Source organism: Budorcas taxicolor, chromosome 20, assembly GCF_023091745.1.
Source record: "Budorcas taxicolor isolate Tak-1 chromosome 20, Takin1.1, whole genome shotgun sequence".
Taxonomy (NCBI): Eukaryota; Metazoa; Chordata; class Mammalia; order Artiodactyla; family Bovidae; genus Budorcas; species Budorcas taxicolor.
Window position 1 is genome coordinate 74,183,812 of NC_068929.1, and position 24,924 is coordinate 74,208,735.

The window sequence follows — 24,924 nt, forward strand, 5'->3', positions numbered from 1 at the left end:
TACGGCTGTGTTCTGCAGCCCTAAGCTCAGGCTGCAGGCCTGGGGCCTCCCTGATGGTGAGCCCGGAGCCACCCCGCGGGTGTCCTGCCTGCAGCCCTGAGGGAACCCACGGCACTCTGAGGGACGAGATGGGAGCCTGGTCACCGCGTCAACAGGAAGGTCCTGAGGGGACCCCAGTGCCGCGCGTGGAACCTGACGCCCTTTAGGAGGACCGCTGTTGGGAACCACCTGCACGCGGGGCCGGGGTGGAGGACCAAGCAGCGAGGGGGAGCCGTCGGGCCTGAAGGGAGCTCAGGGGCTCGAGAGTTTGAAGCTGACACTCCTGTCAAGCCCCCCAGCCTCTCACCTCGTCCTGGCACAGGAGGCTGGTGCCGGCCCACCCGGGAACTCCCTGGGGAGTCCGGCGAGGGCGGCTGTGCCCTGATGTCGCCCTGAGCCGTCCCAGGCCTGGGCTGGGGGTGGGTGGGTGTGCAGGGGGCTGGGGGCTGCCCGAAGATGGCAGAGGGGGGCAGGGGGGCGAGAGACTGGGCTGAGAGCCCCGAGGCCCTGAGGGTCGCCTCTGCTCCTGGCGGCCAGGCCGAGGGTGAGAAAAGACGGGAGCTGCGGACCGGGGTGGATGGGAGGTGGCGTCACACACAGGCATGGCTGAGGGCGGGGGCTGCTCCCAGGATCCCTGCGGGGCTGACGGCCCTCAGGGGGTCGGGGTCCGGGGTGATGAGGGCTCCGGGCTTCCAGCCCCTCTGGGGCCCCAGCACAGGGTTAGGTGGGGCCCGCAGTGACCACAGGACTGGCCTTTGTACCCCCGGGTCCTGCTGCTTGAAAAGCGCCGTGTTGTCAGAGGTGCAGCCCTCAGTGATACGGTGAGACTTGGAGCACCCTGTGGACTGGGGAGGACTTCCTCGAGCTTGCCTGGGACCTCTCAGCTCCTGTCTGCAGTCTGAGGTCCAGACAAGCACATGTGCTTTCCCAGGGAGGGTCTCACAGGCCAGATCTGGTTTCACAAAAGAGCAGCAGGGCCGGCCTGCTGGACCAGGTGTCATGTGCGGCCCCAGCCTCCCGGGACCCTCCCCGAGGTGGGCAGTGGGCATCCTCTTTGAAGGCGCTGGGGCTCCAGGCAGCTGGGCCCCCTCCCTCTCTGCCCCCTGGCAGATCTGGGCCCTGACCCTCTTCCCAATAAACCTGCTGGAATGACCCCCAGAAACGGCCGGCGTCTTTGGGGGTTTCAGCTCAGTTCAGCCCCGCCCCGGCCTGTTCTGGCCATGTCCCACCCCGTCCCACCTCTGCCCAGGCCCACCCTCTCTCCTGGCGGGGGCGTCCCTGTCTCAGGGTCCGCCACGCCCAGAGCGGCCTTCCTCAGCCCTGGCTGAGCCTGTCCAGTCGGCCGAATGCCCTGCGGGCGGAGGGCCCAGAATCCCGTGGGGCCCGGCCAGGCCCGGTGCTTCTCTTTGCCAGCCCCATCCCTTCTCTGCAGTTTGGAAAGCTCTTTGCAAAGTCCTCAAATTACAGGGCCGAGTTTCTCGGGGTGGGGATGCCGCTCTCTCATCAGGGGCTCTGGGTCCTCCTGGTGGAACGCGGGCAGGAACAGGGAACCCGAGGCTGTGCTCCCCCCACCCCGCCCGCGTCCCACCCCGGCCAGGGCCTGTGAGGACTGTTCCCAGAGCTGACGGCGAACGTTTGTTCGAGATTCCTTGAAAAGAGGCTACTTGTGGAGTTAGAGGACAGGATGCGTCTAGGACTTTAAAGGAAGTGGGAAGCCCTCGGTTGTTCTAACTCGGGAGTCCTGCGGGTGAGGTCACAATAATGGCAAGGAGGGTACTGCCTGCCAGTGTGAGGGCCCCCAGCCTTGGGTGGCGGGAGATGAGATGCCCCCCGGCCCCGTGGGGGTCTCCCAGATGGTCTGCCCGGCGACTAGCTCCCAGCCCTCCAGCGCTCAGGCCCTGGGCTTGCTAAGCCATGTGTTCTTTCCCTTCCTCTGCCCCGCCAGGTCTCGGGGGTCTGCTGGTCTTCAGCGCTGCCCGACAGGGACTTTGCAGGGAGGTGCCACCCACTGCTGTGTGTGCTGAGCTCCCCGGAGGAGGCCGAGGGGCAGGGTGGGCGAGCCTGGGACATCCAGGCACCAGGATGAGCCGGCCACTCAGCCAGGAGGCAGCTGACGTCCTGGGCTGGGACAGGCAGGGACAGGCGGGGCGGGCCTCCCCGGGGGACAGCAGGGCGTGGAGATAGCGTCCAAGATACCGCGAGGCCCCTTCGAAACGAGGCGCTTCTGTTGTCCGTTCGGCTGTTTCACTTGATGTCCAGCTGATTTACAAAGCTGTGGTGGCTTCAGGTGTCCAGCAAAGTGGTGCAGTTACACACACACGTTCTTTCTCAGACTGTTTCCCTCATGGTGTATTACAAGACGCCGAGGAGAGGTTCCCGTGCTATGTAAGTAGGTCCTTGATGTTTGTCTCTTACATACAGTGACAAAAGGAAATCTATTTACCGAGAGCTAGAAAACTATCTTAGTTTGAAAAAAATCCCAAACTGACAGGAATGTGCAAGGATTCACATATGCCCCGTGCGGTCCCTACCCACCGCACCCCCCACCCCCACCCCCACTTCAGCCCTTTCACCTGGAAAGAGGGCTGGGCTTTGTTTGCTTCTCAGGTAGCAACGACGTGATTCAGGAGCCAGGCGTTGTTCCACGGGACCCAGAGAGAGCTGGGGCCAGGCTGGAGGCTTCGAAATGCAGGGCTCCTGAGTGTGCGGGACTCGGGTCCCCAAGGGGGAGCCCCCGGTGGGGGGCCTGGACTTGGGGTCACCGTGTGTGGCGGGGCTGGATGCAGGGTCACCAACAAAGGCTTCTGCAGGCTCAGCACCGACTGCCACCCTGAGTTACTGCCACCTGTGGGCGCGGGTTGGCGGGGAGGTTTTACTGGCAGGGCCCAGAGGGCAGGAGGCCTGCCAGCCTCCTCACAGCCCGGGGGGGTCTCAGCTCGTGGTGGCCCCAGGAGCTTGCCAGGAGGTCCACCCCTCGGCTTTCCAGATGAGGAAACTGAGGCCAGAGGCTGCCGACTGGGGCTGGGGTTGGCCCTTGGGTTTGCCGCTCTCTCCGGGCGGGGAGCTTGCTGTCTGGAGGAGGCCCCAGGCTGGCTTGGTGTGTGTGTGGGGTGGGGGGGGGGGTCCCGGGTGACCCCTCTCTGAGCCACGGTGTGCAGGGCCCTCGTGGGTGGCAGGAGAGGGTCTGTTGCCCCCACCCCTCAGCCCCACATCCATGGTGTCATCTTCCCCAGGGAGCTGGCCCTTCCCAGAGAACGTCTGGGGACCCTCCCCGACCTGCAGGGGGTGGACAGCCGCCCAGCACCACCCGCAGCCCGGAGCTTGAGCCTCGGCTCGGCTTTTTCCTGTCGAGTCCTTTCCTTCTCAATCACTAGATACTTTGAAGGTCACCTCCGGGAGTTACGGCCTTTGTGTTTGGGGGCCTCATTGTAACTGTTTGCCTAGTTTCAGGGGCAGACTGGCTGACAGTATTGTCCCAGCAGGGACTCTGCTCCGGAACGAGGAAGTTCATTTGGAAGCCAGCTGACACTGAAAAAGGCCGACCTCTGCCATCTGACATGCCGGCCCCTTCCACAGGCCTGCAGAGCCCCCTCTGCACAGGCTGGGCTGCCGGGGTGGCCCGGGTCAGCTGCACCCCTCCTCAGAAGGCTGGTGCCGGCTAGGGGCGGGAGACAGGGGAGCCTTCCCAGAGGGCCCAGCCATCCGGGGCCGGGCTGGGAGTCTGGACTGCCTCACTGCTTCTTTCGTCTTCCAGGGGGATCGGCTTTTCTGGGCCTGGCTCTCTGCGGTTTGGTTGTTGACAAGAACCCAAGGCAGGGGAATGCACAGCCAGATCCCTGAACAGTGATCAAGATAAAGCCTCCTGCCTAAGTTCTGTAGCAACCCCCAGGCCTCAGTAAACAACCCGCCTGCCTCGCAGGAGACCCGGGTTCAGCCCCTGGGTCAGAAGGTCCCCTGGACGAGGGCATGGCAACCCACTCCGGTATTCTTGCCTGGAGAATCCCATAAGGTCTGTAGCAAAGAGTCAGCCCAGACTGATCAACTAACACTTTCACTTTCCTGCCTGAGGCCAGGAGCAGCCCCAGGCCTTTCCAAACAGGATCTGGGCCTGCTTGACTCACTACAGTGCCCTGACCTCGCTGCCCACACCAAATACGCTTCACCCCATTTTTGTAAAAACGTTCCTGCGGTGACCCAAGGCACCCAGCTGCTGCAACTCTTTGAACTCATTTCTCTTCGATGGACTTTCAGCCGTTGCCAGATTTCTTGTCTTTAAGAGACTACAGGGTGCTTGGAGGCCACCTGGCAGGTGGCACCCTGGGTCTGGCGGCCCACCTGTGCCCTTCATGCCCTAGCTTCCCTTTCCCAGGGGCCTCCCCAGACCACACCGCCAGGGTCCGGCAGGGCGGGTTCCCGGAGCCGGCAGGGATGGGCCTCGGGCCCCGTGGCAGAGCGCCTGGCGACCTGTGTCCCGCTTGTGTCCCCTGTGGACGGAGCCCCCTGCTCGCCGGGAAGCGCTTCCCTAAATCGAGCTCTGGGTGAGTCAGACAGGGGGGAGGGGAGACGCCCTCTCGGGTGAGGGGGCAGTGAGGCCGGAAGGGGTCCAGCTTGGGGCAGCGGGCTGGCAGCGAGGGCGCTGAGCGGGCAGAGGCCTGCGCCGGACATTGGCAGAGCGGGCAGCTCCGGAACCGAAAGTCAGCCGCTGGGGCGGGGCGGGCCGGGGGCCCGGAGGCGGCGGCGGCCCCCGCGCGCGGGCCGCGGGAGGGCTCTCGGCGGAGGGCGCCCGGCGCGGCTGCGGGCGCACGAACTTGCCCGGGGCGGGCGGGCCGGCAGGTGCGGTCACGTGGGGCGGGCGGGCCGGGGGCGGGCCGGCAGGTGCGGTCACGTGGGGCGCGCGGGCCGGGGGCGGGCCGGCAGGTGCGGTCACGTGGGGCGCGCGGGCCGGGGGCGGGCCGGCAGGTGCGGTCACGTGGGGCGGGCGGGCCGCGCGGACCCCGCCCCTGCGCCCTGGTCCGGCCGCGTCGGCGGGAGCGGGCGGAGCCGCGCCCGGGCGCGCGGAGCCGAGCGGGGAGCGCAGAGGGGCCGGGGCTCCGGGCTCGCCATGCCCACCAACTTCACCGTGGTGCCCGTGGAGGCGCGGGCGGACGGCGGCCAGGAGGAGGCGGCGGGGCCGAACGAGGCGCCAGGCCCGCCCGAGGGCGGCGAGCCCGACCGCCCGAGCCTGGGTGAGCGCGGCCGCACCTGCCCGCGGGACAAAGGCGGAGGCCCGGCTGCGCGGGGCGGCGGGCGGGTGGGGGAGGCCGGGGCCGGAGGGGAGGGCGGCTCGGGAGGAGGGGCGGCCGCGGGGCGGGGAGGCGGACGGCGCGCCGAGAAGGGCTGTGGGGCTGCTCTCCGCCCCGCTCCCGGGCCCCGCCGGTTCCTCTCACTCCTCGCTGGTTCCCACCACTTTGCCTGCCCCTGCGGTTCCCCTCTGGCCGCCCCGCCTGCTTGCCTGCCGCGGCCCCCTCCCCGAGCTTCGTGGAGGGGGGCGCAGGGCGAAGGCTTCAGGGGCCGTGGGCTCGCATGTGCTGCGCCCCCATGTCCCTCCCCCACGCCGCCCCGGCCCGGGACGCAGAATGCACCTTTCCCCAGTTCGGGGAGGTTTCATGAGGAGGTGCGAGACGCCCTAGGTAGCTGTGGAGACGGAGGGGGGTCTCTCCGAGAGCGTCCCCAGGCCCCCCAGGTGACCTGGTGTGACCTCCACCCCCGGAGAGGCCGAGCGGGGCGGAGTGCCTGCCTGTTTCCTTCCCGGCCGCCTCTGCTCCACTGCGCTCCGCTCGCTCTGGGGCAAAGGGCCGCCAGGCAGATAAGCTGCCGGGAGGACCAGCCCACTGCCCTGTGGGGTCCTGAGCTGGAAGGACAGCAGGTCCCTGCTGGGCGGGGAAAGGCCTCCATCGCCCCCACAGAGCTGTGCTCAGACGCGGGTCCTCCTGCCTCTGTGCTTCTGGAGCCTGGAGGTCCCTGGCACTTTCACTTTCTCTTGGTGGGGTGGGGATCCCTGGCCTGCTTCTCCATCACCGGGCTCCAGGCCCTGACTTCCCTACAGGGGGTGGGTGGATCGCCCAAGGGCTCCCCTCATCTCTGGGCTCAGTGCCCCGTCGAAGTTGGGGTCACTGCAGCATCAGGGAGCAGGTGACCAGGCAGGAAAGACGGGGACGCCAGGGCAGGCGACAGGTCCTTCGAGCTGCCCCCAGGACGAGAGGCCGGATCCCTCCTGGGGCTGTGCACCGTCCCGGCCGGTGAGGGCGGCTCCGCAGGGTCCTGCCCCCTCCCTGGGGTCTGCCTGCTTTCCCCTGCACGGAGGTATGGGCCTGGGCAGGGCTCCAGCCGCCTGCCTGGTGGAGAGCAGGCGGGACTTGCAGGCAGAGTCCCTGAGCCCAGCCCCCCCACTGCGGCTCCGGCTAGCGGGCCAGTGGCCTTCCCCGGTGAGCCACACCTCCCTGGCCCCCGGGAGCCATTGGGTCCTCAGGGGACCCTTTGCCGCCCCCCAGGAGGGCGCTCCCCCACACGCTGGCCCCTTCTCAGGCGGGCCTCAGTGGCTGTCTGCAGACCTGACGTGGCTGCAGGGGGGCCGTGAGCACCCTGCCCGCCCTCCGTCTGAGGCTCCTGCTTTCTCCACCAAGCCCACTTCAGCCCCTGCCTTGGGCTTGTCTAGAATCGCGTTTGCTTGCGTGTTCAGAGGCAGGGACCCCGGCGAACGCCACATGTGGGCGTCTCGCCTGCCTGTTGACGAGCCCTCCGGGGTCTGAGCTGAGCCTGGCACTTGAACGAGCTGGCGCAGAACTGAACCTGGGACTTCTGTCTTTCACTCGTGCTGCCTTAGAGGAGTGGCCACGGAGGCCTTGGTTCGCTGCGCTGAGCCCCTGTGGCCCTGCAGGCAGGTGGGCTGCTGCCTTTTGAGTCTGCCTGAAGCCGTCAGCCCACAGTGGTGCCCAGAGAGGCCTTGTAGTGGCCGAGGCATTGCCGGCGTGATGGGGCGGCCGGGAAGCAGCTCACGTTCTGCTTGTTGAGGGGCCCACCCTGCAGCACGGAACTGCTGGTGGAGCCCCTCGCAGACCCGTGTGCGGGGTCCTTGCCCCCTTGGCCCAGCCCGGGGCCGTGCCTACTCATCACAGGGTCACTGAAGATCCTTCCCAACTCTGTGGCTGGCCCTTGAACCCCTGGGGAGGCACCTGGCTTTCTGGGTGGGCCTCCTGATGGTGCTGATGAGACAAGCTCAGGGAGGCCCTCCTGACCTGGAGCAGACTGGAGATTGAGGGCTGGGGGAGGGCTGCCCCCAGGGAGGGGCTGGGCTCACTTCTGCAGCCTACTTGGCTGACACGGCTGCAGGACCAGCCCAAGTCTGCCCACCCGAGCCCACGGGCCTGGCACGTGAGCCCGTGACGCGTGGAGGCCGGCCCAGGCTGCCTTTGCTTCCTGCGCTCTGCTTGCTCCCCTGTGCTCTGGGCCAGGCCTGCGTGGGGCCCTGTGGTCAGCGTGTGAAGCCAGGGCCCGCTTCCTGGCTGTCCGAGGCCCGGGCCTCCATTGGGGTGCGGTGGCCGACACCCAAGTCTTAACCTTGCGCTGCTGCTGTTGTTTTGACCTTGGCTGAGTCGGGTTGGCAGGCCTGGGCTTTAGAGCTGGGGGGAGGCCTGCAGGCAGTGGGGGGGGGGGGGCGTCCAGTACTTGGGAGGTGTTGTGTGCCCCCCGGGTATTCGGTCCTGCCTGTCTTCCCGCAGACTCTCCCCTCCCCCAGCTCTGCTCTCACTTCCCTTTCCTTCCTGGCTGTTCCTCTTTGGATGCGTTTCCTGTGATTTCCTGCTCTGTGGCTCAAGCCCTGAGGGTCACCTGGGGGCGTCCTTGACCTCTGTGAAGGCAGCCGATGCCCCCAGAAGCCCTGGGGGCATCGTCTTGGGTCCTGCTGGGACTGAGGGGTCCGGGGAGCAGGCTCTGTGCTGCCCGTTGCCTGGTGTGGCCGCGGCCCTCCAGGGGCTGGTCCCATGGGCCGACCAGGCGCAGGACGTGAGCGCAGCCGCAGGAGCCCGAGACGAGCCTGTGGGTCTTATCCCGCGGGTCAGGCGTGCGGCCTTGCCCCGTCGCCGGGCTCCAGGAAGGAAGGGCTGCGGACGCTAAGCAGGAAGGGCTGACCCCGGCCCGTGTCCGGCACCCCCGCCATGGGAATCTGTGGGCGGTCTGGGCTCTGGACCTCGCTCAGGGAGTCTGTGATGCTGGATGGAGGGGGTGGGAGGGCCAGATTCCATCTTTAAAGGCGCAGGACAGCACAGGCCTGGATGCTCACGGGCCAGGTGGCCTGTGTCCTGGCCTCCCCATGCCCGTCGAGGCTCCGGGGCCACCTCCAGGCCACGGGTCCTTTTCTTGGAAACTGGGAGAAGCATTCTGAATCTCCCTGCCGAGCCCTGCAGACCTGCATGTGTGCGTGTTTGCAGGCGTGTGCGGGCCTCGCCATGGAAGTCCCCAGGGCCGGCTCATGGGTGCTAAGGTGCCTGCATCTGGTCGGAGGGCTGGAGGTGCTGCCTCCCGGGGGTGCCTGTCCCCCGTGGGCCGTGCTGGCCCCGCTCAGACGCCTGTGCCTGGTTCCGAGGCCGGTCTCCGCTCACGTGCCCGCAAGTTCTGTGAGGAGCTTTAGACCCCGCCCTGGGGTCTTTTCCTCTGGAACGCCCCCGGACCTCTGATCTCAACGCTGTGCTGGGTGGGCGTCTGGGCCGTGGACAGCAGCGGTGCTGGCCGCCTGAGTGGGTGTGAGAGATCCTCCCGAGGGCCTGCCTCTGACAGCAGCCCCCCAGGGCCCGGGCTGGCCCGGGGCCGCTGGGCACTAGTTCCCAGCAGCGGCAGTTTGTTCAGTGGCGGTTGTGGAGTGTCCAGCCTGGTCCGTCGCGGTCCAGGGCATCAGTGGGCACGGCGTCTCTGTGTCGCCCTGGGCGAGGGTGGCTGTAGGAACCAGCTCGTGGTTTAGGGTGCAAGGGGAGACTGGAGCTTTACGAGCCACTGGGCGGCAGGGTGGCCTCTCAAGGGGCCGCTTGTGCCCTGGCAGGGAGCCACGGCGCCGCCCACGTAGAGAGCAGGGGCTGCGGGCCGATCTGGTGGGTGCTTGTGCCCCGGCCTTGTGACAGTCCCCCCCGGGGGCCTCTGAGCTGCAGGCCCCCTGCCCTGGGAGCTGCTCCATCCGGGGGAAGACAGCACCCACCTGCCTCCGCTCATAGGTAGGCTGTGGCCTCGAGCCGGGAACGGCTGGCCCTGCAGACACACCCTCTGCGAGTGCGGCCCCCTCTGGTGTTGGGGGCACGTGTGTCCTGTGCTGGGCCTGGCTGCCTGAGTAGAGCGAAGGGAGGCAGGCTGGCCACAGTCACACAGACCTGCAGCCTGCCCTCCAGAAACTCAGCTCCCTGGGATGCAGCCCCAAGTGGGGGGCAGGGGAGCCTGGCCTGAGGCCGCCACCTCAGGGCAGTGACTCAGGGCCTGAAGCCACGGGACAGTGAGCCTACCCAGGGGGATTCCCTGGGAAGGCGGCCTGGAGCCGGCAGGGCGCCGGGTCCTGTCGGGGTTGATGCCATGTGAGTGTGTATGTGTCTGTCCTGTGTGTGTCTGTGCGTGTCTGTCTGTGTCTGTTCTGTGTGTGTGTGTCTGTGTCTGTGCGTGTCTGTGTGTGTCTTTGCGTGACTGTTGTGTGTGTGTATGCATGTCTGTGTGTGTGTCTGTGCATGTCTGTGCGTGTCTGCGTGTGTCTGTGTGTGTCTGTGCGTGACTCGTGTGTGTGTATGCATGTCTCTGTGTGTGTCTTTGCGTGTCTGTGTGTCTCTGTGTCTGTTTTTGTGTGTCTGTGCGTGTATGTGTGTGTCTCTCTGTGTGTGTCTGTGTGTCGTGTGTGTCTGTGTGTATGTGTCTGTGTGTGTCTCTGTCTATGTGTGTCTGTGCGTGTCAGTGTGTGTGTGTGTCTGTGTATGTGTCTTTGTGTGTCTGTTCTGTGAGTGTGTGTCTGTGTCTGTGTGTGTGTCTGCATGTCTGTTGTGTATGCGTGTCTGTGTGTGTGTCTTTGCGTATCTCTGTCTTTGCATGTCTCTGTGTGTGTCTGTGTGTGTCTGTGTGTATGTGTGTGTGTGTCTTTGCGTGTCCCTGTCTGTGCATGTCTGTGCGTGTCTCTGTGCATATCTGTGTGTGTCTTTGTGTGTCTGTTGTGTGTGTCTCTGTGTATGCATGTCTGTATGTGTCTGTGTCTTTGTGTGTCTCTGTGTGTCTTTGCGTGTCTGTGTCTTTGTGTGTCTCTCTGTGTGTGTCTTTGTGTGTCTCTGTGGTGTCTCTGTGTGTGTCTGTGCGTGTCTGTGCATGTCTGTGCGTGTCTGTGCGTGTCTGTGTGTGTCTGTGTGTGTCTGGGGCGCTGGCTGGAGCACTGCCCAGTGTGTGGGTCCCTGGCAGCCCCAGGCAGAGGGGCGCCTGTGTGCTCCACGGGCTCCATCAGGGAAGAAGGGGCCCCGAAGGCCAGCAGGGTGTGTGTGTGGAGGGGCCACTCTGCCCAGTGTGCCAGGCCGGGCACCTGGGTGGGGCGGCCGGCTGGGCTGGAGGGACCCGCTGCTGCTCCAGGCCCGGGGCCTGCTGGAGAGTGGGGTCCCCTTCTCGCCCTGGGACTGGAGGGGACTCAAGTGCTTGACTCTTAAATGTCTGCTGTTTCCGGCTTCCCAGGTGGCGCTAGCGCTAAAGGAAAGATAGGAAAGAAAGTGAAGTTGCTACGTTGCGTCCGACTCTGTGATCCTAGGGACTGCAACCCGCCAGGCTCCTTTGTCCACAGGATTCTCCAGGCAAGAATTCTGGAGCTGGCTGCCATGCCCTCCTCCAGGGGATCTTCCCGACACAGGGATTGAACCCAGGTCTCCTGCATTGGAGGCAGATTCTTTACTGTCTGAGCCACCAGGGAAGTTCAGTGGTAAAGGACCAGCCTGCAATGCAGGAGACACAAGAGTCTCAGGTTCGATTCCTGAGTCGGGAAGATCCCCTGGAGGAGGAAATGGCAACCCATGCCAGTATTCCTGCTTGGAGAATCCCACGGACAGAGGAGCCTGGCGGGCTATGGTCCACAGGGTCACAGAGAGTCGGACACGACTGTGTCACTGAGCACACCATGGCCCCTGCGTGGAGGCGGGCGGTGGGCTGGCAAGCTGTGCCTGGAGGAGGGGGATGGGGGAGACTCACTGGACCACTGGGGGCTGGCCAGGGGCGGTGATGAGCTCATGGACCTATCAGGGCCGTGGTCCCCCAGGGTCTGGGTCTTCTGCAGCTCAGGGCGTCACAGGGGTGGCCAGTGGTGTCTGCCAGGCCTAACACCATGGGCGAGGGGGCTGCCCTCTGCTTCCTGACTCCTGGAGAACCTGTCTGTGGGGATGGGGCTCTGCCCGGCGGCCATAGTCTCGAGCCGACCCCGGCAGGCCCTGGTGCCTGGCCGGGTGACCCCTGGGTTGGCCTGCACTGCTGTGCGGGGGGATTGCGGCCTCGGGTGGGGGTACCTTTCCCGGGCCCGTGGTTGGGCTCAGGGTAGGAATCAGAGGCACAGGCTGTGGGTGGACGTGTGCCGCTGGCCGGCCGCCCGGGGTCTCCGTCCCCAGCCGCACACGTGGGTGGCTTCAGGGCAGAGGCTGCCGTCCGGCGGTGAGTGTGGGCTGTTGTCTCTGCAGCCACTGACTTCTGCTCAAGGCGGGAGACCCCCACCCTGGGGCCCGTGAGACGGAGGCCAGGCCAGGTCTGGGGCCTGGTGGGAGTGGACGGCAGCTGGGCCTGGCAGCTGGGCCTGGGGCCTTGCGGGCTGCGGCGGGCGGCCTGGGGCAGCGCTGTCTGCAGAGAGCAGAGCGTGAAGGGTTAACACGTTTCTTCCATGAGAAAGCGGGCGCTCCCCGAGAGCCAGGCCTGGTCTGCGCAGATAAGCTGTGCTGTGGTGGGACCAGCCCAGGAATGAGACGCCCTGGCTCCCCCATCCATGGCTGCTGCCCCGTCCACGGCAGCCCGCGCTGTGCTGGGTCCGGAGCCCGCTGCCAGGAGCCCCAGTGAGTGCCCCGTCCAGGTGCCCTTGTGGCTGGGGGGGCGGGGGTCTGCAGCCGTGCCCCCGGAGGGTGGGTGGGAGCCGTTGGTGCTGGGTCTTGCCTGGGGCCTCGGGCGTCTGTACAGGGCCAGCTGCCCGCGTCTCTGCTCGAGCCCAGAGGCGGGCCCCCACTGCCTTAGTTTCCTCTTTGTGGGGTGTTTTCTTTTAGAGAACAGAGTCGGGGGAGGTGTAAGTTCCGTTTCTGAGCTTCGTGTGGCCAGGGTGGGATCCATGACCTGTCCTCAGGCTGCGTGCCGGGAGGGGAGCTGGACGGGCCTGCGGGCCTGCAGCTGCTCTGCAGCCAAGCCTGTCTGGGGTCTGCACGCGGTTAGTGTAAGGCTGTCCCCCAGGGTACCATCTCTCATGTGTCCGCTGGAGTGGGCTGTCCCCCAGGGGGTCGGGAGGCCCCTCAGAGACTCCGCAACTTGCTGAGGCTTCTCACCCTGCCTGCTCTCCTGCCCTGGAGCCGGCCTGTCCCAGAGGTGGCCCTTGGGTCAGGCCCAGTTCTCGGGAGGCTCGCGGGATGGGACGGTCCCTGGGGAGGGATCGTGTGGAGCCAGCAGCAGAGGAGAGGAGCCCCAGGTGGTTCTTGGGTTTCCTCCTTTCTCTGAGAGGGTCTTGACCACAGCCAGATGGAGCCTGCGCCGGTAACGGGAGCCGTCCCCGGAGGCTGCTGGGGAGCCCGCCTCCCGCCTTCGGCCCTGGCTGGGCCAGCCCTGTGCCCCACCTAGGCTGGGATCACAGCCGCGGATCCTCGAGAAAGGAGCGGTCAGAGCGGCCGTGGCCCCCACGTGACGGAGGGGTGGCAGGGAGCCAGGCTCCCTGAGTCCACCGGCGGCCCTCACCACCCGGCACGGGGTCATGTCCAGACAGGAGGAAAGTCCCTGGAACACACTCTGTTCTGGAGGGCCCAGCTGTGCCCCGTCCCACATGCGTGTGTTGACCGTGCGGCTGTGTGCACCCCGGGTGTCCGGCTGCTCCTCGGTGTTGGCACCTCTTGGTAGCCAAGATGCCCGGAGCCGCCTCCTCTCAGCAGGTTGTTTGCGGCCCAACTGTTGGGGTGGCCGTGGCCTCGGGCCCGGTTGAAGGGCAGCCGTGTTCCTCCCGCCCTGGAGCCTTCCTGAGTCCTTCTCTGAGTCCCCCCTGTCCTAGGTGTCTTGCAGGAGCACCTTTGTCCCTGGGCTCTGTGGGACAGCGTGAGAGGCGGTGGTGGGTTAGCAGGCGGTGAGCAGGACACAGCTGGGCCGGTGGCCCTGCCGCCCGCTGCGGGTTTCGGCTCATTCCTGGTCACGCCAGGGTGCTGGTGGGATGCCCCCGGGAGTGAGTGTCCTTTCACGAGGGCCCTTCGGAGGTGCCGTGAGCAGGCCCTGCCCGCCTCTCCACACTGAGCTCCCCTGCCCACCAGGCGCTGGCTCCGGGCGGCCAGCCAGATGCCAGGCGCACGCGTGTGGAGGGCACTCCCAGGTGGGGGCAGGGTGCCGGGCCCGCCTCCTGCCTGGCACCGTGGTCCGGGCGTGGGACGACACTGCCTGTAGCTCTGGCAGGGGGGCTGTGTTGGTGGTGGGGTCAGCTCGGGGCGGGGCAGAAGGGCTGGGTGCACAGGAGAGAGACTGAATTTGCCAACCCAGGGGTCCCCCGGCCAGGCCCCTAGCACATGGCGTCTCAGCGTCTGGTCCTCCCTGAGATGGCACGGGGGCCTCGCAGGCCAAGAGCGAGCGTCAGGGAGACCCGCGGAGGCTCTGGTGCTCGGGGCCTATCCGCCCCGCGGAGGCTCCGGGGGGCTTGTCCCCACCTGTGGAGGCTCTGGGGGGCTCGTTCCCCCCGCGGACGCTCTGGGGGACTCAGGGCCCGTACCCCCTGCGGAGGCTCCGGGGGAGCTCGTCCCCACCTGCTGAGGCTCTGGGGGGCTTGTCCCCTCTGCAAAGGGTCCAGGGGTCTCGTCCCCCCTGCGGAGGCTCTGGGGGGCTCGTCCCCACCTGCTGAGGCTCTGGGGGGCTTGTCCCCTCTGCAAAGGGTCCAGGGGTCTCGTCGCCCCTGCGGAGGCTCTGGGGGGCTCGTCCCCACCTGCTGAGGCTCTGGGGGGCTTGTCCCCTTTGCAAAGGGTCCAGGGGTCTCGTCCCCCCTGCAGAGGCTCTGGGGGGCTCATCCCCCCTGCGAAGGGTCCAGGGGTCTCGTCCCCACTGCGGAGGCTCTGGGGGGCTTGGAGCCCATCTACCTGCCGCCCTCTTCGCGGCTCCCATCTGTGGGCTGGAGCATCCGTCTCCTGCCGGAGCCCCGGGTGGGAAGGCCGGCCGGCCCTCCAGGACAGACGCTGGGGGAGATGCCGTGCCGGGGGCAGTGTCGGCTGGAGGGGCCGTGGGGGCGCCTGGCTGCTGCTCCCCTCTCAGGGTTGCCTCTGTCTTTGCCGCAGAGCGAGTCACTGCTTCAGCCCCTGGCTTGCTGTGGGAGCAGCGTAGCCCCCGGGCTCGAGCGGTCCTGATTCTTCAGCCTGATCGCAGGGTGCTCCTTCTTGGCCCGTGCCCCTCGGGGCGTGCACTGGTGTCCAGGACCTGGATTTCAGATCCAGCGTCAATCCTGGCCGCAGAGCACGGAGGGCAGGGGCCGCTCGTTAACTCTGAGTGTCGTGGGACCTAAAACTCCTGGTCCGAGCCCCAGGTGACTTGGAGGAGAGCCCGCCGCGGGGGCTGTGGCCATATGGGGAGCTCAGGGAGTGGCCAGCCGGGCTCACCACGAGGTTGGCAGGCGGGGCCGCTGTTCTGGTGGTGCCCTGCGCCCCTGGGAGGGCTGGGTGCCCCCGTCGGCCGCACCCCTGTGCAGGCCGCCCATGCTTGGTGGCGGGAGGGGGCCATCGTGGGCCAGCTGACCCTCGGGAGTGCCTCTGGCCCTGAGCCTGGGGGCCTTTCCCGAGACTCGTGCTGAACCCCAAACATGGAGGCGGAGGAGCTGCTGCCCTCGGGACCTCGGCGGGCAGGGCTCTGACCGAGGCTCTGCCCCCGCCTGGTCCCGGCCACCCCCCACGCTCTGCGGAAGGCCCTGCCGCAATGACAGGGACGCCCAGTCTCCTCCAGGGAGCAGGAGCCAGAACGCCGTGCAGACCTCCCAGCCAAGTCTGGGGCCCTGCGTCCCACACATCCCTGGTCCCCACTCATGTTTACTGATCCGGGGTTCAGTTTCCATCTCGTGGAGCCATCAGTGGGGCATCGAAACTGGTGAGGGGAAGCCAGCTGCAGGGCAGATGACAAGCGTGGAGGCCACAGGGTGGGTCAGCGTGCGGGGTGAGCCCCAGCTGCGGCACGCTGGGGGCTTCTGAGGGGGCCCCGGCTGTGAACCGAGGTGGGCTGTGCGTGTGAGGGGGAACGGACAGACGGGCCAGCTCTGCTGGGGGCTTCTGAGGGGGCCCCGCCTGTGAACCGAGGTGGGCTGTGCGTGTGAGGGGGAACGGACAGACGGGCCAGCTCTGCTGGGGGCGGTGGGGGTCCGCCCCATGGTTTCCAGGCCATTCTGTGATTAGACATCTGACGCGAGCCTGGCCCGCCCGTGGGGTTAACCGTGGGGGTTAACCTGTCCCACGTTAACCCGTGGGGCTGCCTGTCCTGAGCGCCATGCCTGGGGACAGCAGGGTGGGGCCTGCCCTCCCGCCCGGCCTGGCCCCGGACACCTGGTCTGCATCCGGGGCGCCCTCGTCACATGGCCTGAAGGCCGCTGGGCCCTTGGGGGCACCGGGGGACCTGCCCCAGGAGGATGGATGCGTCGGGGCCCCCGGGATTCCCTCTGTGTGGGCTGGCCCTGGGGCCCCGTCATCACGAACAAGCAGAGTGAGCACGGGGCTGCAAGCCTGGAGCGGGGTCTGGGCCCCAGGAGGACCCCTGCCCTTCAGAGCCCCCATGTGAACGGAGGCCTCAGGCCCTGGGGGTCTCCGTGCCAGGGACTCCTCTGTGCACGCAGGAGTTGTGACCTGCTGCTCCCTTGAGAGGTGAAAGTGGGCACTGTCCAGAAGTGATACTAATTCAGGGTGACAGGTGTTTCCATCTTGTGGAAGCACAGGTGAGCCCCTCAGGTGGAAACGTTGGATTTTCCCTTTAATTACGACGCTGATCTCTGCGTGGGTGCTTTGCGTTCTTTATCTTAGCCGTGCCGGCTCTCTGCTGCTGCCCAGGCCTTCTCTGCTAGAGCTAGCAGTGGCTTCTCATTGTGGCGGCCCCTGTTGCTGTGGACCACAGGCTCCAGGGCACGTGGGGTCTTCCCAGCCCAGGGCTGGAACACATGTCTCCTGCTTGGCAGGTGGCTCCTCACCCCTGGGCCGCCAGGGAGCCCAGCCTTGCTCTTTGACCTTTAGTCGGGTCTCGGCTGGAGCGGGTTGAGGAGAAGGCTGCCCCCGGCCCGGTCCTAGCCCCCTACCCGTGGCCGCCGCTTGCTTGGGAAGGCGCTTGTCCCCGCGTGTGCGTCTCCGTGGTGCTGGGCCCGAGCCCTGGGGACGCCTCGAGGGCTGACTCCCCGCCTACGTCTCCAGGAGGGGAGGCAGCCGAGTCCTGGTTGAAGGATGAGTGGTGCAGACGGTGGTTCCCCGTGGGAACCGAGGCTCGCGGTGTGCTGGGGGTGGCCTCCAGGCCGGGGGTTTAGGAGACGCTCAGGGGGTGTGCTGCTGTGCCTGTGGTGCGTTTTGTGTGTGTCCCGCGTCCTCTGTGCGTGTTGCACGTGGCGTCTACGCCGTGGTCAGAAGCCGCAGGTGGGACAGCAGAGGCCCCCCAGGCGCCGGGCTGCCTGTGTGCACGCCCTTGCCACACTCGCCCCACCTGCAGCGTGCGGCCCGTCCTGGCTTGGGGGGCGTTCGTGGTGTCGTCTCCCAGTCTCCACGTCATCCTGTGTGGCTACCACATCTACCTGGCCCGGGTCTGCGCACCTGGTGGTGGCCTGTCCCGTGCCCCGGCCCCTTCTGTTCCCTTCCAGCCTCTGGTCTCAGAGCCCCCTCGGTCGGGGGGACGGGCGGGCTGTCCCAGCTCCCGATTGAGGTCGCCGCTTGCTTTCCCAGCCATGCCTGGGAGTTAGACCCTCTGCAGGTGCCCGGCCGCCCTGTGCCCAAGGGCTTTCAGGTCGACCTGCCAGAGAACCCCCAACCACAGGCTGTGCTTCCAAGGTGGGGGCTGGGGTGGGCGCCCCAGGGCTTTTGTGCTGAGCAGAGCGGAGGCCCTGCCCGCGCCAGCCGCCTCTCACGGCTGAGAAATACAAGACCCAGGCGGGGGCCGTGACTTTGTGCAAGGTCGGGCAGACGGGGAACCCGACACCCCTCCGGGGGCGGCCGGCGCCTGGGGCTGGGCCTGCCTGCATGTCCTCCAGCGTCCCCTCCGCAGACAGCTCTCTGCAGCTTCCGTTTATGCCAGAGACTCAGTCGGAAACGCCGGCCTCTCGTTACCAGAAAAAGGATCGTGATTACCAGAAAAGCACGGTCCTGGGGACGGGAAAGGACGCTGAGTGACCGGCGGGAAGGAGACAGCGAGGGGCTGCGCTGCCCGAGACGCCCGCCAAGCAGGGAGGGGGCGCTCAGGCGCGAGTGCTCGCCCGGTTGAGGGCAGCTGAAGGCCGTCGTGTTTCTTAAAGGGCTTCCCGGGCGACGCGAGTGGCAGAGAGCGTGCCAGTGCAGGAAACGCCAGAGACGCAGGCCCGACCCCTGAGTCGGGAAGACGCCCTGGGGAGGAAACGGGGTCCGTAGGTGTGTGCTGTGGGCTTTGTTTCACCCTGACGCCGGAACCTCGGCTTCAGAGAACACGCTCAGCGCAGGACTGCGCGGCCCCTGGCGCTGGCCCTCCCGCCCCGCGCTCCCTGGTGCCCCTCCTCGCGCTCCGCCCCGTCTGCTGAGCGCAGGCGCCGGCGCTGTGCGGCCTGCGGCTCCCAGAACAGGCGCGATCTCGAGAGCCCTGCGGCCCAGTCACAGGCACCAGGACCTGCAGTGAATGAGTGCAGGTCCTGGGTTTCGCCATCAGCCCAACAACATCTTTCGTGAAAAGCTCCGGGCCGTGCTCTGAACCCTGACGCCCCGCCTCCGTCTTCTTTCGCCCCCTTCTGGAACCTTCCTGAGCCTTCTGGAGCCAGCCTCTTTCCCCCGTGGCCTCTCTCCTGAGGAGGGTGGTCCCCACTTGGCTTTCAGCTCACGTTGGGGCTCAGGAGCCCCAGCAGGCGCGTCCTCTCCTGGGTGTCATCAGCCCGTGACCCTCGCGTTCACCTGACCTTGGTTTGCTGGGTGGTCGGCTCGTCTGGGCACCACCCCTGCCATGTGGGCAGCTGGAGGGGCCGTGGGCAGCCCTGTCCCTGCCTCCAGCTCTCACCCGTGCTCCTAGCGTCTGTTGGCAATGCCCCCCGCCACAAGCACTGACCCCATCTCTGGGACCCACGGACCTGTGCCCCCACGGTGGTCCCCGGGGCTGGCAGCGGGCAGTGCGGGTCCATCCAGCAGGGGCCAGGGCTCTGCCCGCTGAGTGCTTCCACGGGCTGGGCCCTGGGCAGCTTCTGGGGAGGGGCTAGGAGGCCTGGGAGGTGGGGCGTGGAGCTGAGTGGGGCCTCTGGATTTTGGGGGGCTCGGCAGGGGGCGACCTCTGGGCCTCAGCACCTCCTATTTGTCTCGTGGCGAGGCGTAGGGACGTGGACAGATGGAACACGCTTGCCCTGTGCGTCTGGGCTGGGCTTTTTCTGGGGACTTGGGGGTCACCCGTGAGTCACCCCCCCACCCCCCACCCCGACCCCCGACAGGGCCTGGTGAGTGGGTGACTCTCGGCCGCGGCTGGGCTTGGGGCTGGCCCAGGGCCTGAGAGAAGCCAGCTTTGGGTGCCTCTTCCCCGAGTCCCCGCTCAGTCCTTTCAGCAGGGCTGGGTCGGCCGCGGCGGGCCCATGGGTGGCGCTGACGTGCAGGAGGCCCTGGCCACTCCTCCAGCTCGCCTGTGTCCCGGGTGGCTCCCAGAGCGGCGCTGGTCCTGAGCCAGGGCGATGCTGAGAGCAGTGCCCACCTGGTTTTTCTGCTCATGTTGCGCTGGAGCACACCGTTAGGCCCGTGTCTGAGGGTCTGGGCTGACCCATCATTGCTCTGTGGACGGCTGATGGCAGTGGTCTCCATACACTCGCAATGCGGTTGGCGGCCCAGGCCTTCCCGACAGGAACAGCTGCGGAGACGGCAGGGCTGCGGTGGGCCACCCGCCTGTGGGTGCTGCGTGTGGGCTCCAGGCCCCTCACGGGGCGGGGCTCCCAGCGGGCGGGGTCCCCAGGCCCGGGGGACGGAGGCGCTGTCAGGGCAGAGCCTCCTTACAAAGGCCGGTCCCCGCTGACACTCAAGGCCAGGCTGGCGGGAGCCGCTGGTCAGGAGATGTTTGTCCTGGGGGAACTTGTGATGCTGGAGCCGGACCCCAAGATCTTGGACCCAGCTCTGCCCTCAGCCTCGTCTCTGCCTGGCGCCCTCGACTGGGCAGATCACCGAGGGCGTGAGAGCCAGGTCGAGAGGGGCCGGTTCCCTTGTCACCGCCCCCGTCACCCCTCCCCGGGACTCCCGCCCCGTCTCGCTGAGCCCCGCCCCGCCTCGCCGGGCCCCGCCCCGTCTGACCGCGCCCCGCCCCGTCTCACCGGGCCCCGCCCCGTCTGACCGCGCCCCACCCCGTCTGACCGGGCCCCGCCCCGTCTCACCGGGCCCCGCCCCGTCTGACCGCGCCCCGCCCCGTCTGACCGGGCCCCGCCCCGTCTGACCGCGCCCCGCCCGACCGCGCCCCGCCCCGTCTCACCGGGCCCCGCCCCTCAGGAGACGGACACCCCAGGGAGAGCAGCCCGTTCATCAGCCATGGGGAGGCGGACGCAGAGAGCATCTACGAAGGGAAGAACATGGCGCTGTTCGAGGTGAACCTCACCTCCCCCTCTGAGCGGGAGGTGGCGGGAGAAGCCGTCCTCCACACGAGAGGCCTAACCCCGGCCTCACGGTGAACGGAGGGTCCCCGCCGAGGCCACAGGGAGCCCCTCGGAGGGCCTGGACCCGGGCGATTTGGGAGCCCTGGAGCTCTGGCCTCGAACCCCTGACCCCTGGGCTGTGTCCTGAGCCCCCTGCCCACTTTGGATATGTGGGCCTCAGGGCAGACGGAGCGGGGGCACCCCCCGGGTGGTTGATTTGGTCAGTTGGGCGATATCTCCGGGGTGGGGATGGGTAACTGACTCCTCGGCTCGGCCCCAAAACAGGAGGAGATGGACAGTAACCCCATGGTGTCCTCGCTGCTCAACAAGCTGGCCAACTACACTAACCTGAGTCAGGGTGTGGTGGAGCACGAGGAAGCAGAGGACAGCCGGCGGCGCCAGGCCAAGGTGAGCCCCGCCCCGGGTCCCAGGCCCCCAGGCCACGGTGCCCCCCACCCCGGGTCCCAGGCCCCCAGGCCACGGTGCCCCCCACCCCGGGTCCCAGGCCCCCAGGCCACGGTGCCCCCCACCCCGGGTCCCAGGCCCCCAGGCCACAGTGCCCCCCACCCCGGGTCCCAGGCCCCCAGGCCACGGTGCCCCCCACCCGGGCACCAGCCCGCAGCCCGAGGTGCCCCCCACCCCGGGTCCCAGGCCCCCTGGCTTGTGACTGCCCCCTGCCCCGGCCCCCCACGCCACGGTGCCCCCCACCCTGCAGCCGCCCCCCAGCCCTCGGGCCCCCAGGCTCCCAGGCCAAGGTGCCCCCCAGCCCAAGGTGCCCCCCACCCTGCAGCCACCCCCTAGCCCTCGGGCCCCCAGGACAAGGTGCCCCCCACCCCGGGTCCCAGGCCTCCTGGCTTGCGACTGCCCCCTGCCCCGGCCCCCAGGCTACGGTGCCCCCCCCACCCTGGGCCCCCCGACTCCCTGGGTTGTCATGGACCCTATCCTGCCTCTGCCTTCCCAGGGGCCTTATTTCTGAGCGTTGTCTCTGGGACTCTCCCAAGATGAGCTGAGCTGCCTGCGGGTCCCCGCGGAGGCCCTGTGTGCACAGGGGAGATTGTGAACTCGTGTCCCGGGCAGACGGCCCCGGCCTCCTTCCCCCGGGGGCTGGGAGCAGGTGCCACAGGCCACCCGGGACTCTCTGTATAACCCTCTGTGTGGCTGGGTTTGCCGGATGCCCCCACCGCCCTGCCGAGGACTGAGCGTGGGTCCCTCCAACTGAGGGGCACCGAGGTGGGGTGTCCATCCCCCGAAGGTGCCTTCTCCAGGGTCCAGGCGCCTCTCATGTCCTGGGCCTGGGGACCACTCGGGTTGACCCTTCAAAGTGGTCTCTTCTGCAGTGTTGGGGGCCCTGAGTGGTCTTTCAGGATGGGGCTCGTCTCAGCTGCTGGCCCTGGCTGGGCTGGGGGCTGGCCTTGCATCACCCTCCCGTTTGCCGCCAGGCCCTGAGCCCCCAGTCCCCCCAGATTCCCCCCGTAACTGCTTTGACTGTCAGTCGCCAGCACTCGGGGTCTAGGCTGTGGGGCTGTCCTGGCCTCAGGCTGAGCCTGCCCGGCATCGGCGCGCCCCAGAGTCAGCTCCCGGGGCATCTGCTCTGCAGGCATTCCTGTGTCGCCCGCCCAGTCTTCCTCAGAAGCCCCCCTGGCTTCCTTGGAGGGGGTGTCTGGGGGCTGGACTGTGTCTCCCCAGCCTCCACGGGATGCCGCGTTTCAGGCAGCCTGGCCACTTTCATGGGAAGTGTTTTTGCAAGCTGGTCCTCCAGTGTTTTTTCCTCTTGCTCACCAGAATTTAAGCTGCTCCCCCAGTTAAACATTCTCTTCTTGGCCAGGTGACCCCAGATCCCGAGCGGGCCACCTGACGCTGGGGTCACACCGGCCGCCGGCAGGACGGGCTGGCCCCCGGCCCTGACGCTGGGGTCTCGCCGGCCGCCGGCAGGACGGGCTGGCCCCCGGCCCTGACGCTGGGGTCTCGCCGGCCGCCGGCAGGACGGGCTGGCCCCCGGCCCTGACGCTGGGGTCTCGCCGGCCGCCGGCAGGACGGGCTGGCCCCCGGCCCTGTTCTCCCCTGGAGGGCTTCCTGGGCCATGGTCTGTGCAGGGTCCCGGCCGTTTTCATCACGCGCCCTCCCACAGTTACCCCGCAGTGGGGCAACCCCTCTACCAGACTGCGTCTGGGCCCCGTGCGGGTGGGACCCTTGGGAAGCGATGGCCTGCAGGCGGCACGTGCCCCCTGCACCCTTACGGGTCTCCCCTCGCTGGACATCCATCTTGTGGTTAGGACCCAGCGGGTGCCTGTTGTGGTTAGGGGCCTGGCAGCTAGTGCCCGGTCGTTCCTCCGGCCTCTCTTCCTCCAAGTTGGGGTCTCCTGAGAAATGGGGTGCAGGCGTGCTGGGCAGGTCACTCTATCTCCCCACCTTCTCGTGGCGCTACTAGGAGAGGAGGGTGGAGCCTGCCCCTGCCCCAGGTGGGGGATCCTGCTCCGGGTTCTGTCCTAGCTCTAGGCATCCTCCGCATCCCTGGGGCTTGTGGTCCCGGGGCCCGGGGCATGCACGTGGCTCCTGGGCGGAGGGGAGCCGGCCCGGCCCTGGCGGCCTCTGCGTGTCTCCCTGTCCCCCGGCGTGCACGCGGCTCCTGGGCGGAGGAGGCCGGCCCGGCCCTGGCGGCCTCTGCGTGTCTCCCCGTCCCCTGGCGTGCACGCGGCTCCTGGGCGGAGGGGGCCGGCCCAGTCCTGGTGGCCTCTCCGTGTCTTCCCGGGGCCCGGGGCGTGCACGTGGCTCCTGGGCGGAGGGGAGCCGGCCCAGCCCTGGCGGCCTCTGCGTGTCTCCCCATCCCCTGGCGTGCACGCGGCTCCTGGGCGGAGGGGGCCGGCCCGGCCCTGGCGGCCTCTCCGTGTCTTCCCGGGGCCCGGGGCGTGCACGTGGCTCCTGGGTGGAGGGGGCCGGCCCGGCCCTGGCAGCCTCTCCGTGTCTCCCCGTCCCCCGGCGTGCACGCGGCTCCTGGGCGGAGGGGGCCGGCCTGGCCCTGGCGGCCTCTGCGTGTCTCCCCGTCCCCCGGCGTGCACGCAGCCCCCGCCCGCCCTGACGGCGCCCGCCCCTTGCAGAGCCCCGGCATGGGCACATTCATCGGCGTCTACCTGCCCTGCCTGCAGAACATCTTGGGCGTGATCCTCTTCCTGCGCCTCACGTGGATCGTGGGGGCGGCTGGCGTGCTGGAGTCCTTCCTGATCGTATCCATGTGCTGCACCTGCGTGAGTGGGGGGGGCGTTGGGGCCCTGTGAGGGTGCCCCCACTTTCGGCTGTGCGTGGGGGGCCGGCCCGTGGGCAGGTTGGCCCTTGGCTGCTGACGGGTGGGTGGGGCTGGGGGCTGCTGAGGTCTCCACAGAAGCAGGGTGAGTGAGCGCCCCTGGACGGTCACCACTCCCAGCTGGCCGCCCTGCGCTTGCAGCAGCTCCCCTGCCCGCTGGGAGCCTCTGGGTGATTCCCGGGGCTCCTATTGGCAGGAGGGGACGCCTACTGGTGACGCGTTGAGACCCGGGTGCACCAGGCCCTCTCAGGTGGCCCCTGGCCCCTGCCCTGCCCCTGCCTCCATTCCTGTGGCGAGGAGGGCCATTCAGCCACCCTGACCGCGAGCGCCACCAGCCCGAGAGGACCCAGTGAGCAGATGAGGGGTCACGGTGCGGTCGCGCCACGCTGTTCTGCACCTAGTGCCCCTGGGAGCGTTTTTGGAAGAATCTCCCCCAAAACCGCTGAAAGCGGGAGACAGAGCAGGGCCTCGTGAGCTGGAATCGCTCGCAGCAGGACCCGGCCGGCGGGTTGCCGAGGCCTCGAGCCTCCCGGGGCTGCTCCATCCGGTTTCCAGGTTGTGAAGTGATTGTCCTGCAGCCCGCAGGTGTGGCCCCCTGTGCAGATGGTGGGGGGAGGCGGCCCACCCTGGACAGGGTCCCGTGGTCCCGTGGGTGGGGGTGCGCAGACGGGGTCCTGGGCACGTCACAGAAGGTGTGCCTCCACGGGGTTCCCCTGCATCCTCCCAGGAAACGGGCATCTCAGTGGGGCCCCTTGCTTCCCACGGGGAGTGGGCACCCACTAGAAGCCAGCCCTTCAGGGCAGGAGGGCCTTGAGCTGGGGAACCCTTGGGTGATCCCAGGAGCTCAGCGTTGGGGGTCAAGTAGCCGAGGTCCTGAGTGCCCCAGCCACGCGGCCGCCTGGCCCCTCTGTGGTCAGAAGCTGGGAGCTGGCCTGTAGGTGTCCCTGCCCGGGCCTGGCGCCATCTTCGTGCTGAGGTGTCTTGGAAACCGTCTGTCTTCTGAGGGGCTCCTTGTTTATCCGCAGACGATGCTGACCGCCATCTCCATGAGTGCGATCGCGACCAATGGCGTGGTCCCAGGTAGGGGAGCTGTGGGCAGCCGGGCCAGGCGGGGAGGGGCTGCGTGGCCACTTCCTGTGACCTTTGCACCCTGGGTGGCCTCGGGCTTCTGAGGCGGCTCAGTGGTGAAGAATCCGCCTGCAGTGCGGGAGACCCGGGTTGGATCCCTGGGTCGGGAAGGTCCCTGGAGAAGGGAATGGCAGCCCCCTCCAGAGTTCCTGCCTGGAGAATCCCATGGACAGAGGAGTCGCGGCCCACGGGGTCGCAAAGCATCGGACACGACCGAGTGACTGAAGCACCCCCACCACCGGGTGGCCTCGGGACAGCAGAGAGCCGTCCCGTGGCGGGAGGGAGCCTGCGTCCCGAGGGGCAGACGGCAGGGGGGCTCAGCCTCCAGGGGCCCCGTGGGCGGAGACAGGGCTTGAACAGGCAGGTTGAACAGGGAACCCCCCTGCCCACCGTGTCCCCAGCCCCAGGCGCGTCGGGGCTTCTGTGAGGCCAGGTGGGGTGT

At 67.9% G+C, this 24,924-nt stretch overlaps 1 protein-coding gene across 2 annotated transcripts in view; it reads left to right on the top strand.

The window, feature by feature from the left end:
- Positions 1 to 5,132: 5,132 nt before the first annotated feature.
- Positions 5,133 to 24,924, top strand: part of SLC12A7 (solute carrier family 12 member 7) — a 40,119-nt gene continuing 20,327 nt past the window's right edge. For both annotated transcript variants that reach the window (XM_052659351.1, XM_052659352.1), the window contains exons 1-5: positions 5,133 to 5,264; positions 19,914 to 20,008; positions 20,342 to 20,464; positions 23,152 to 23,298; positions 24,380 to 24,434. In XM_052659351.1, the coding sequence (XP_052515311.1) occupies positions 5,141 to 5,264; positions 19,914 to 20,008; positions 20,342 to 20,464; positions 23,152 to 23,298; positions 24,380 to 24,434 (544 nt within the window). In that variant the 5' untranslated portion in view covers positions 5,133 to 5,140. The remainder of the gene's footprint in view (positions 5,265 to 19,913; positions 20,009 to 20,341; positions 20,465 to 23,151; positions 23,299 to 24,379; positions 24,435 to 24,924) is intronic.